We start from the raw sequence: 12734 nt of genomic DNA on the forward strand, positions 1-12734 counted from the left end.
CTTGCTCTTGACTTCAATAAACATATTTTATTATGATTTCAGTGCCAGTGGTAGCGTGAATACTCTTCGTTTCCCGTAAAAGGCTAACGCCTATCGTGATATCAGCTCACCAGGGGGATCTCCTATCGCTGTCATCATGGTCACTCGCGCATCTGCGCTGCAGCCTGCCTAGCGCCTGCCAGTGTGAAGTACTGACACTACTGAATCTGTGCTGTGGCGGTGAGTACATGTAGACTGTAGACTGTAGACTAGTCGACTAGTGTACTGTGTAGTACTACAGTACTAGTAAGTAAACATAGAACCCCACCCTGAAACTGAACTCTGAAGTACACTATACAGTACTGAGTACAGTAGTCTGTAATCTCCGAAATCCCTGTTCTCGCCTCATACACAGACATAATACATGTCATGTCATGTATATGTACATGATTGTATAGGTCGATATGGAAGTAGAATGTGCATATTTCTAGAAATATTCGCTGCATAATCAGCATACCGACACCGTGCCAGTGCGTGGCTAGGGTGAGTAGGCTCGGTTTGACCATGTATGTAAAACTGTTGACAGCATGCTGGCATGTGACAGACTTGCACCATCTTGCCAGACAGTGCTTGCTGGTCCGGTGTTCACACGGTGCCACCTGCTAGCGAGTGCGCGGATGTGCAAGTGCACAAGACAGGTAGTAATACTGTCGTGGACATGGAAATCCGGTCAATTGACCAGGGCCGGCGCCCTCAGCGCGTACAGAACGATGCGTGCAGGGCACATGGTGATCCGATCCGATGCGACTAGCGCTAGCGCGCTGCAGCGCATAAAATGCATGCGTGTACCGCTTATCCACGGCTGCCAGCACCGTGCACCCTGGGCCCGCTAGACGTGCGACCGGATTTCCATGTCCACAACAGTACAATACAGTGTACCTGTGCAACATGCAGACCGTAATACATGTACAGTCAATATGCATTAAAATAGTATGCATAAAGTCAATGATTCGGGCACACTGAGCACCGTGGATGAGACCTTCAAATAATTACTTCAAGTATGTTATAAATATAAAGGTCTCGAAGAAACTTTGACGCAATCAGTCGAAAGACTCGAAACAGCTACTATTACTGTACATGTATTAGTACTATTAAATTTTAGTAGTGACTGAGTACGACAAGCATGCACAATAACAATGTGGATCCACCTCGTACATCTATGTAGTGACTAGTGACTAGAGAGTCTAGTGACCTCAAAGTCTTGTGCTGCAGCCTAGGCCCGGCGCCCCGTGCTCTTCTTCTGACAGCTAGCTTTGCTATGCACGTAACCGTTGTGTTTCCCTTGCTCGTGATGCGATGGGTGCTGACTGCTGGTGGATGGAGTGAGTCAGGACATCGCTAGGGAGTCCTTCCAGGCATGCCAGGGTGCTGCGAGTTGTCCTGCTCTTGACAGCTACGAGCATGTATTTCAGGCGGGGAATGCCGAGCGCCTAGCGCCTCTTGTCCACTGCTCGGTAGATAAGCTAGTAAATACCTAGAATCTAACTGCCCGTGACGAATCTGCGATACAGGAGGCTACGCTGCGTGCCTCATTATTTTCCTCAGTAGATCTACTTAGTCTATCCTGCCACGTAAACCGCCCTCTCAGCTCAACATGTCTAACTGCCCGTGACGAATCTGCGCGCGATACAGGAGACTACGCTGCGTGCGTGCCTCATCATTTTCCTCAGTAGTCTATCCTGCCAAGTCAACCGCCCTCTCAGCTCAGCAGGTCTTCTACACCGCCTACAGCTCAGGCTTTTTCAGTTGCGAGCAGGAGGACACAAACGCAGACTGAAGTATTCAATACCAGTAGTGTTCAGAGGGAGACTCCTGTCACGAAGCGGCTTCGAACTGAAACACGCCAGTTGCAACCAGCTGCGGGCTTTCAAAGAGTTTGAGTTTTTCTGAAGAAACTAGTTCTTGCACACTCAGTCCAAGGGCCATTATTAAGGTGGCTCCAATGGTGGTTCCAGTTCACCCTTCAGAACGTCATTAGCGTGGTAGTAGGCCAGGACTCCGTGCTTATAAAGGCAACACTCTTCTCGGTGCTTAGTGCGACGAGAGTCGACGCGCGCAGCGCAGCTTGCTCGCAACTTCAGGAAGCCTACTGTACACACTGCAGCATTGTGGGCGCTAGCCGAAGACATCAGCCGGCATGGTTCTTTCCGCTGACGCGCACAGCTCCACCTCACCTGCACCTGTATATTTACAATGCACAAGAGACCACCAAACTCAAAGCACGTCTTTGCACTGCCCGCGTTTCCACCGAGGTGCATGTCTGTCTTCTGCTACCGGTAGCGATACCAGCATAACACCCGTGGCAATGGCTGTCGCGCGAGAGAAGACTCCACCGACGGCTCAAGCTTCATCTGGGACGAGCTGTTGCAGCAGAAGTCCCAGCAGAAGTCCCATTCAATGCGCCTTAGAAAATGAATCGGTGAGTTGTTCTTGCTTACTTGTTCAAGATGAACGAAGTTTCCTTGAGGCTGAGCAGTCCAGCTCACCCAGCAAGCTCAGCAGTACTCAAGCTCGGTATAGTCCTTTCCCTTGTGACTATGAGTATGAGATCAAGGCTGAATATCCGCCGGGTCCACCGCCTTCGCCAACCTCGCCTTTTAGTTTTTTAGCCATGGATTCAGGCTTGGATTCAGGTGGTCAAGGCAACCCCGACAACATGGCTGGCGGTGGGATTAGCGCGCTCATGGCGGGAATCGTAAGTGACGTGTATGTACATGACTGTCTCTCTGTTGGCAATACTTTTATTTTTAAAATTGTAGTTTTTACAATGTACATGTACTAGAAAAATAAGAGGCATGGCGATAATTGAGTAACTGTGTGTTGCTCCCTGGATGGCTTCTTGCGCTTTCCGCCGCTGACTTGAATCAGTCATTGAGTCAAGTGTCAACTCAAGTCGAGAGGAATAGCGCAATCTCGAACCTAGGCAGCAACACACAATTATTTCTTTCTTTTATACTAAATACCACTACATTATTGTAGACAGGTACTAGGTACTAGGTGTCATAATAATGACATTCTAACAACTTTACAAGTAACAGTTACATCATGCTCCTGCTGTGTGCGATGGCCGGCGGACAGGGCAGGCAGCAGTAAAATACTCGCACACTTAGTATTGAGCCAAGTCCGGCTTTGCTGTTACATTGTACTAGTGTCAGGCAGAGTTTCGAGCAACAGCAAAGAAGGACTTGGTTGTGCCATTGGCATCGCAGCGCTGTGTGAGTATTGACAATTAATTTACACTTGTAGTATCGCATGTGTTGTAGCATGCCTAACCGTAACGTCTTTGTATCATCATGGCATGACATGATCCATAGCTGTCTCGTCGCCGGTGCGCTGAATGTCAACATTAATTTTTAGCTTGAGTCAAGTGCAAGGTAGGACACAAAAGCATGCTGGTGTGCTGGTTGTAGTTTAGACAGTGAGTTTAGACAGAGATAAAGAGTTTGAGCATTGGTGGCCTTGGTCTGACATGACTGGTAAGGCTGTAGCCGCCTGTAGCAGTACTTGCCATGACTGTTTCCACCAGATAGAGTGAGTAGTGCCTAGACTAGTAGTACCACTACTAGAGACCTAGGCTAGAGGTAGCTTCAAGCTTGCATGATAGCTGCTGCTTGCATAATACATGTGACAGTGGATGCGACCTTCCTAGACTAGACACAGTCCCTCCTACACACCTGTTGAGCGGTGGTGTGTGTGGGTGCCGCCCCCCTCCCCCCCTGAGGTAGAGAATAGAGCCCGTTGCTGTTAGAGCTAAGTATTATTACTATGTTCTGGATCATTGAACCATGGCACTCTGCTCCACTACTGCCTGCACACTACTTGTGCGTGTACTTGGTTGAGTGCTGTATTTATTTCACCCTCCCTGTCACAGGCCGTGGCCAGGGAACATACCGGTAGTCGTGGTAGGCCACTATGTGTGTGTGTGGGGGGGGGGCGATAACCAGCCATGGCAGTAAGCAAAAACAATGCCAAATGACAAAATAAAACAAAGAGGCAATACGTGAATAACCTACAGGCTACACAGGGCGAGGCAAAGAGAAACAAATCTGAATGAAGAATTAGCAGTTATTGCTAGAACTCAAGCTTCATGTTGAACTTTTTTTAAATCCTTTAGTGTACAAGATGTTTTACCAAGAGTACATAAACCATGTACTCTTGATTTTACTGATAGAGGCAGGGCCAGCCAGAGCGAATAGGCAGCGAAAACTTGACCAAGATCTGGTATAACTAGTATGCTGATGTAATGAATGCATGACATGCTAACTCCATGCTATGTACCTGTTTTGTTGGATTCATCAGGCATGTGCTCCAATGTACCATCAAAGAGTGTTGTTCTATGCCTGCAAGTGCCGTTAGACCCAGAAATATTGTATATATCACATGCTTTACTGGTCAAAATGTTTGATTGGGGTTTCCAGTTTTTGGAATGGGCTTTTGTTTTTTTTCCGCCCTCCCGCGTACCTTTTCGCGAAAAAAAGGACGTTAAACAATGAATTAACAAAGGGTGGCCTTATGACAAATCATACCTAACCTCCTTGCGGACTACGTGTAGGTCTACTGTACTAGCTAGCAAGAGTTCAGGGGTTCAGGGGTTATTGTACTCTTGCTTTTTGGGTCTTGGTACTTGTAGATCTACTAGGCATGCAGCAGACATGAGCTGCACTGAGCTGATCAGTGAGTACACTGCAAACCTACAATGACTATGCTTCTACTTATCATCAAAAAAGGAGGACTAGTTTATAGGGAGTGCTTTCAGCGAATCTAGTTCTCCTTGTTGCTAAATTAGAATTATTTTGATACCGTATGATAATTGGGACTCCCTGTGTTCTTCTGTACAATCATACATGTACACTAGTAGTTTGAGCTTGAAGTGTGTGGGGACAGTGAGGGCTGCGTCCCACCAGTATGTTCAGTGTGAGCTTTGAAGTCTGAGGAGGGTGTTGAACGGTCTCTGGTGGGATGACAGCTACTTCAGTACATCATTCATAGCTCCATAGGCAGTTAGAGCGTTGCTGGTCTAAACTACTGTATAACTATAAGTACAAATGTTTCGTTCACGACATCTTTCGTTTGATCACTCCACCAGCACTGGCAGCAGGCTTGTTATGCACTAAACTTCGTTTTTGGTCGAGGTCTGTCACCCCGAACGTTCAGAATAAAAACTTTAGTTTGGTACTCGTACAAACTTTAGTTATTTCGTGCCCCCTAACGAATACTAGACATGGTTAGCATTTTACCGTTCACGCTATTTTCGGCGGTAGGCCTGCACCGTTTTTTGTTCACGCGCTAGATCCAACGGTACTCTTACCCCAAACCCAAAAATACCGTCGGTTTGGTACCGTTTCGACGATAGAAAGCTCTTTTTAGCGGGATAACGAAACGGTAAGATTCCAACTAGGGTTACCTCACACGTCTATCGTTGCGTCTGGAGTCGGGACTCGGAGAGCCGAACTGCTAACCATGCTAACCGTGTCTCGAAAACACATCAAAAACAGTAGACTCGCCCTCTACACGCCGACCGTCGAAATAGCGTGAACGGGAAAATGCTAACCATGTCTACTGAGTACAGTATAGCGAAAGTTAATTTCCAAACGAAAATTTGTACTTACACAGTAGCCTAAAGTAAAGGGAAGGTGGCTGGCGTGAGTTCCGGTGGTGACAGTCAATCTTTTCTTCTGATCTTTCCCCTTTTCGAAACCAAAATGAATAATTATTTATTGTTTGGGGGAAAGATGCAAACGGGAAAGAAAGGAAGACATTTTGTAGTGGCCCGGATACTGAGGCAATGCATACAATTAAAATAGAAGAAATCACATGGAAACGAGTTATGAAACAACTATCCACGACTGTAACAAGATAATGCGCAGTTAGGAAGTGTGATAACAGGGCACAACTTGAACTGACTGTTACTGAGACATTCAAATGTCTCAGTAGCAGTCAGTTTTGTGCTCTGTTATCGCACTTTCTGACTACTTATTATCCCAAGTTGTTACAGTCGTGGATAGTTGCATTTATCGAAGAACAGTGAAATAATAATTGGTGGAACCATACCAAGCTTATGGCGGGCAATTACTAGAATTCTGATCTTCTTCTTCGTCCATGTATCAAACATGCCGCATGATGAAATATACCAGAAAAAGTGCCAAATTCTACCAATAGCTCTGCGGTATTATCCAACAAGGGCTAATGATGACCTGCCTCGGGTATACATGTATGGCACCACCGTTTCACAGTGTCCATGTGCAGCGACTGATCCAGCGATCTCTACATGGGGGTTCCAGTATAGTCAAAACTGAATATCTGATACATGTACATGAACACGCATATGGGTGCCAGTAGTACATTTACGAAATTTAGGGGGTTCCGCGGAACTCCTGGAACCCCTCCTGGATCCGCCCCTGATGAGTGATGTGCTGATTGTGTGTGTGTGTGTGTGTGTATTGTCTTGTTCTGCTCTCGCACAGCATACTCTCGAGCAACAACAGGCAGAAACCCAGAGTCGCTTAGACGACCTGGAAGCTGCCATTACGGGGTTGAAAGTTAGTTATCGGGATCGCCGCGTCTCCCAGAATGATGTATCAATGAATTGCCGCCCGGCCCGCAGCCTCAGGCAAGTGTACCGAGACCCAGCCACACAGCGTGAATGTTCACCGAGGTCACCACAGGCACTGCGGCATCAGGCAGGTTCCAAGAGAACGGCGGCCGAGGCAAGCGCACCTGAAGATGTCCCCGATTCCTGGGCGACGGCGATGGCAGGTGGCCCGCTCCGAACGGGTAGCTTGCGCCGACCGGAGAGCCCTGAGAGTGCTTGTGACTCGCCGCGCATGACCCGCCATCAGTCAGCACCAGACATGATGTGTATTCCTGGTCCCGGCGGGACGTGTCTATTGCCGCCTCCAGCTGCTGCTGCCACTTCTGCGCAGCTGAACACGATCGAGGAGTCGGTGGATGGGGATGCCTCTGCTGAAAGCGCCACTGCTGACAAGCCCATGTTGAGTTGCCGGCTAGAGGACGAAAATTAGATGCCACCTGGTGTTGATCTATGATGCCCACGGGTCGTCATGGTGTAGACTAGGGAACCAGCCAGCAATGTAACAGAGATGCTGACGGTTCCAATAATTTATACAAGTTTTAGTGATTCCAAGACCATGCCAGGTGTGGATTGTGCAAATCGAGGTTTGAATCTGTATGGGGTAGAGCTAGCCACAAGCACTGGCCTGCCATCCATCTGAACCTCGATTGAACAAGCACATGTGTGCCTGCAGGTGTGTGTGTGTGTGTGTGTGTGAGAGAGAGAGAGAGAGAGAGTGTGTGTGTGTGCGTGCACGCACGTGTGTGTGTGTGTGTGTGTGTGTGTGTGTGTGTGGTGTAATCCCAGCACAAGTTGCTATGTCTAACATAGCTGTTCGCTATCATCGCTTCCGCGATGGGCATGTCTGAGGTCTGAGGTGTGTGTGTGTGTGTGTGTGTGTGTTTTTTTTTTTTTTTTTTTGTGAGAGAGGGAGAGAGAGAGAGAGCATTAAATTATGTGTGGAACACACACTGTGTGTGTGTGTGTGTGTGTGTGTGTGTGTGTGTGTGCATGCGTATGCATGCATGTATATTGTTACTTGTATAATGTATTTATGAGAGTGTGTGTGTCCACACCCAGACTTGCATGCATTCCATTGCCGCTAAGTTGCCATGTCACCGAGGCAAATTGCATGTTCTCAACCCGTCCCAATCCAGTTCTATTTTCACCTCCATTTTTATCTACTGCTTGACCATGTTATCCTTCATTTTCCACGCTGTGAATTTTTATGGTTTGACAGCCCGTAACCATGGTAACATGAGGCTGAGTGTGCTGCTCAGTGTATACCATGCACCAGCCCATCGTGCTGCACTGAATTGTAAACTCTTCTCTGAAGAATGGAAATGGTGCAATGGCCCCAAAGCGATCTGCACAGGCTGAGGGCAGCTGGCTGAATACGTTTCCCGTCGATAACACACAGCTCACCGCCGGTGCAGATTGTGAGTGAATTGAATTGCGTTTTTTGAAATGCGAGCAGCAGCCAACTCGGTGTACGGTGCGAGGCTTGACACTGAGTTGAAAGCAACGGGAATGCTGGGAATGGCTGGTGTTTCTCATCTTCTAACATCATCACGGTAAAAATGCACACAGCATTCTAGAGGTCTTCCTCTGTCCACACAGGCTGCCATTGCTGGCCACCCGCTCAACAGGCAGAGTTTTCTTAGGCTGAACTGGCGAGGCTTTACTTAGGACTCGAGTTCACGCTAAAGCTGTGTTCACAACTGGCGCGTTGACGCGGTACGCTTGCGGTTCATGCGCGCCCATACGCGCGCTCAAGCTTTCACAAAAAACAGCAATCCGATTCGTATTCAGCACGTGCGACACCTTCGAGTACTAATTTTTGGACCCCGCCAGTCAAAGTGACTGGCATGTAAGCTGGTACGCGCCTGATACGCGCTGAAAATTCCAACTTGCTGGAATTTCCATTTCGGCGCGTATCCATACGCATGACGCCCCAAAAGCCAGCAAAAATACGCACAAACGCGTGGTTTCACGCGTACACGCGCCAGTTGTGAACACAGCTTTAACCGCTTACTACTCAGTATGCATTTGCAATAAAAAAAAGAGAGAAAAAGAAATAATTGGCAGGTTTGCTGCCCTGCCATGCCAAAGCACTATGGCTGTTATCACTCACATGTTACTCACATGGGGGATTTTGGTCTGTTCATAAACCATGTAAACTAGAAGGTCACAGTCTAGGCTTGAAATTATGGTATATATCTATCTCAAGTGGCACAGTAGTACAGTCATCCAGCATACTGCTGCATGGGGTCTCAGCAAACTACTTGAAAGGACGCCAGTCATGCACCATACACGCAAGATCTGCCACAGTCTACCTGGATGCTGTGCGGCCGAGTGCTCGCCCTATTGACTTGTACATGTATTCAGCATGCTCACTCTGTTGCTGCTTTACCGCTGGTTCACCACGGAGCAGTCTCGCCGCAGGCATAACCATGATAACCCGTTTGGCAAGTCCTGCTAGCTGGGCTGGCGAAGGGGTTAAAGGGAAACTGAACGCCAAAAATAAGTATGGCTTATCCGAAGGAGAATTGGGCACTGATTCCGATGAGCTATGTCTCGAGCCGATCAGAGAAGAGGAACTGTGTCAAATTTCATAAATAACACCTCCCATATTTGGAAATTGGCCTTGATGACGTGCGTACTGCTTAGCTGTCACCATGCTGTGCATGTTCAGCAGTGTAATTGAATGGAAGAAAACAATTACTTTGGTGTTTTGCAGCTCTGTTTCGTTCCCTGACGGTAACCAAATCTAGATGTAGGAATCTGTTGAGCAGGAGAGTGACACATGTCTTCCCGAAGGCTGTCCAGGCTGCAGTGGTGATGAAGAAGACACGATCATCACCCCGAGATCGATCGTAGCGAATTGGAAAACTCATGGTGAATTTGCTTCCACTCCAAGGCAATGTCGAGGTATGAAGGGTGCTTGTACTGCCTTCCAAAGTGAAGAGGAGATGAACATGGCTTTGCATAGCTGTTGTTCTATGCCAACTTACCTACTCTTGCTGGTACCGTAGTGGCATATTGCAAATTTCGTGGACGAACAACTCTAGTCACTAGTGGCTAGTGAGCAACACTAACAGGTGAGATTTTTCAATTCGACAAAAATTGTTTTTGTTTGAGAACTGACAGTGGCAGTCATTAGACTCAGTAGGTGTCTTTGCTGCTTCTTTCCCTTCATCGGTAGGGTTGTGCTTGAAGTAAAAATAAATAGAAAATGTGGAACAAAAATCTGATCATGTAATTCGAATTTGAACATCAAAGTATGTGTACATCAAATCACAAAAATGACTGTCAAGGTGGTGCTGTGCATTGAAAAAGACCGGGAGCTGGCAGCAATGGAAAGGGTAGAAACGAAACCAGTAATGCAGAGTATTCATAAGGTAGAGGGAGATAAAAACGGGAGAGGAGTAGTGAGCACTTCAGTTTGAAGTAGTGTCAATAGACAGCATCGTGTTGCATACGTTGTGAATATTGTGTGAATCTAATAATTGTCACGAAATTGATATCCAAAATTATTATCCCCTGAGTAGTATTATGGTGTTCTCCTGTGTTTACATGCAGAGCCTTGACGTTGCTGGACAAGCGACAATATAAATTACATAAACATGTAGCTCGTGATGTGGGATGACTGCCGTATCGCATTGCCAACGCAAACCCATCCTGTGTCAGTGCAGCCATCCAGCAACTTGAACTCCCCGGACCAGATGCCGCTGCAGCTGAACACCATGCCGATGGAAAGCCAGGAGTTGATAACGAAGCATTCTGGTCTGCACAGTACAAGGCAAAGAACAATTATGAATTATAATGCATTGTAATCTTTCCCACAATTCTTTGTAAAAACAAACAAACAGTGCCATTATCACAACACTTGATCAAGCATCTTGATGGAGGTATTTTCTATTGTGCTGGCTCAGCATCTGCACCAGGAAGACCATGTACACTTACACGTATCTTATGTGTGTGTTCGTGCGTGTGTGTTTGTGTATCTGTATGTGCACACGTGTGTGTGGGGGGGGGGGGGATGCACATGTGTATGGGTAGGAATGTGTGTGTGTGGGGGGGGGGGGGGTACACGCACATGTGTATGGATGTGCGCGCTGCATGCGTGTGTCTGTGGGATGGGATGGAGGTGCACGCACATGTGTACATGTGTGTGCGCAATACAGCATGTGTGTATGTGTTCGTTGAACACAGGGTGTACTCTTGATTACATAAACTTCGTGATCATTGTCACGATTTCATGTGCTTTGAAGTTGAACTTCGCAATACATGTACTGATGCTTGATTAGATTTATGTTCCACATGTTCTATTTATTTTATTTTACTTCAAGCACTTGTATTATTCAAGCACAACTCTACCAATGAAGGGAAAGAAGCAGCAAAGACACCTACTGAGTCTAATGACTGCCACTGTCAGTTCTCAAACAAAAACAATTTTTGTCGAATTGAAAAATCTCACCTGTTAGTGTTGCTCACTAGCCACTAGTGACTAGAGTTGTTCGTCCACGAAATTTGCAATATGCCACTACGGTACCAGCAAGAGTAGGTAAGTTGGCATAGAACAACAGCTATGCAAAGCCATGTTCATCTCCTCTTCACTTTGGAAGGCAGTACAAGCACCCTTCATACCTCGACATTGCCTTGGAGTGGAAGCAAATTCACCATGAGTTTTCCAATTCGCTACGATCGATCTCGGGGTGATGATCGTGTCTTCTTCATCACCACTGCAGCCTGGACAGCCTTCGGGAAGACATTGTGTCACTCTCCTGCTCAACAGATTCCTACATCTAGATTTGGTTACCGTCAGGGAACGAAACAGAGCTGCAAAACACCAAAGTAATTGTTTTCTTCCATTCAATTACACTGCTGAACATGCACAGCATGGTGACAGCTAAGCAGTACGCACGTCATCAAGGCCAATTTCCAAATATGGGAGGTGTTATTTATGAAATTTGACACAGTTCCTCTTCTCTGATCGGCTCGAGACATAGCTCATCGGAATCAGTGCCCAATTCTCCTTCGGATAAGCCATACTTATTTTTGGCGTTCAGTTTCCCTTTAACATCCACCCATCGGCTAACATCCAGTCATCCACCCATCACTGCATCGGCCATGACGCGTGCTTTCTCAACGTTGCTGTCTGCATGCCAGCCCTGGGGTTCAGTAGGAATCATAATCTGATAATAGCGTACACTGCCGTACAGTAATGTATGCAGCAGTACTGTCATTTAGAGACAGACAACCATATTGCAGAGTGTTTGCATGCATCGACATATTTATTACAAAAACGTATTACCCATGCCAGATGTGATTCTCCCTACGACTCAATATGTACCACGAAACAGCATAGACGTGTATACTTAGCCTGGGGATGGTCTCTGAATGACACAAACACCACCTGTAATGATATTAAAACACTCAATCTGCGGACAGAACTGTTTCGTCCTAAGCTTTGTGTCATTGTGGACTCGCCAGCGCAGCACAGAGAAAATGAGGCCGAACCTGATAGCAATGAAAAATAAACTTTTCCAAAGCCAGATAACACTTCGAAGTATAAAAGAATCTCGCTTCTGGATGCTGTGCAATCTGCTTCCGATAGAGCTGCTTGGCTCGAAATTGTCAACAGATGCGTTGACCTCACGCAATGAGTGATATGCGAACTGTCATTATTACTCTAATTTCAGAAATTTTCGGTGCTCAATATTTTCGGTATGAGGGCAACAGGCTAGGTTAGGTGAACAGAAATTTTCGGTACAGAGAAGCAGTTCCCTATTGGATTATGTGGTTAGTGTTTGTTCGGTGTATTGAAATTTTAGGTATGAAACAGACGCACCGAAAATAAAAGTACACCGAAAATTTGTGAAATTACAGTATTATTATTAATATTATTTATACAAAAGAGAAAGACCAAGGAACTACAAGTTACGCTATACTGCCCACTAACACCGCCAGTTACTAAACAACCTTGGCTCTTGGCTCTCCATCTGAATATTATTATTATACCAGAATAACAAAGTTCGCACATCCTCACCATCAATGACTTTACAGGCAGTGTATGTGCTTAGAAACAAAACCAGTTTACGAGGCCTTGCTCATTATACCA

The 12734-nt window shown here is 46.5% G+C and overlaps 1 protein-coding gene across 1 annotated transcript; it reads left to right on the forward strand.

The window, feature by feature from the left end:
* Positions 1-1094: 1094 nt before the first annotated feature.
* Positions 1095-7976, forward strand: LOC135817424 (uncharacterized). The gene is made up of 2 exons (XM_065330604.1): positions 1095-2734; positions 6504-7976. The coding sequence occupies exons 1-2, from the start codon at positions 2177-2179 to the stop codon at positions 7059-7061; spliced, it is 1116 nt and encodes a 371-aa protein (XP_065186676.1). The 5' UTR covers positions 1095-2176; the 3' UTR covers positions 7062-7976.
* Positions 7977-12734: the final 4758 nt, after the last annotated feature.

This window comes from Sycon ciliatum, chromosome 5 (genome assembly GCF_964019385.1).
Source record: "Sycon ciliatum chromosome 5, ocSycCili1.1, whole genome shotgun sequence".
NCBI classification, from domain to species: domain Eukaryota; kingdom Metazoa; phylum Porifera; class Calcarea; order Leucosolenida; family Sycettidae; genus Sycon; species Sycon ciliatum.

Bases quoted from the DNA above. Each gene is read 5' to 3' on its own strand.
- LOC135817424 (XM_065330604.1), top strand. From the start codon at position 2,177: ATGGTTCTTTCCGCTGACGCGCACAGCTCCACCTCACCTGCACCTGTA. The intron at 2,735-6,503 runs GTAAGTGACGTG...GCTCTCGCACAG, and splicing joins GCGCGCTCATGGCGGGAATC to CATACTCTCGAGCAACAACA.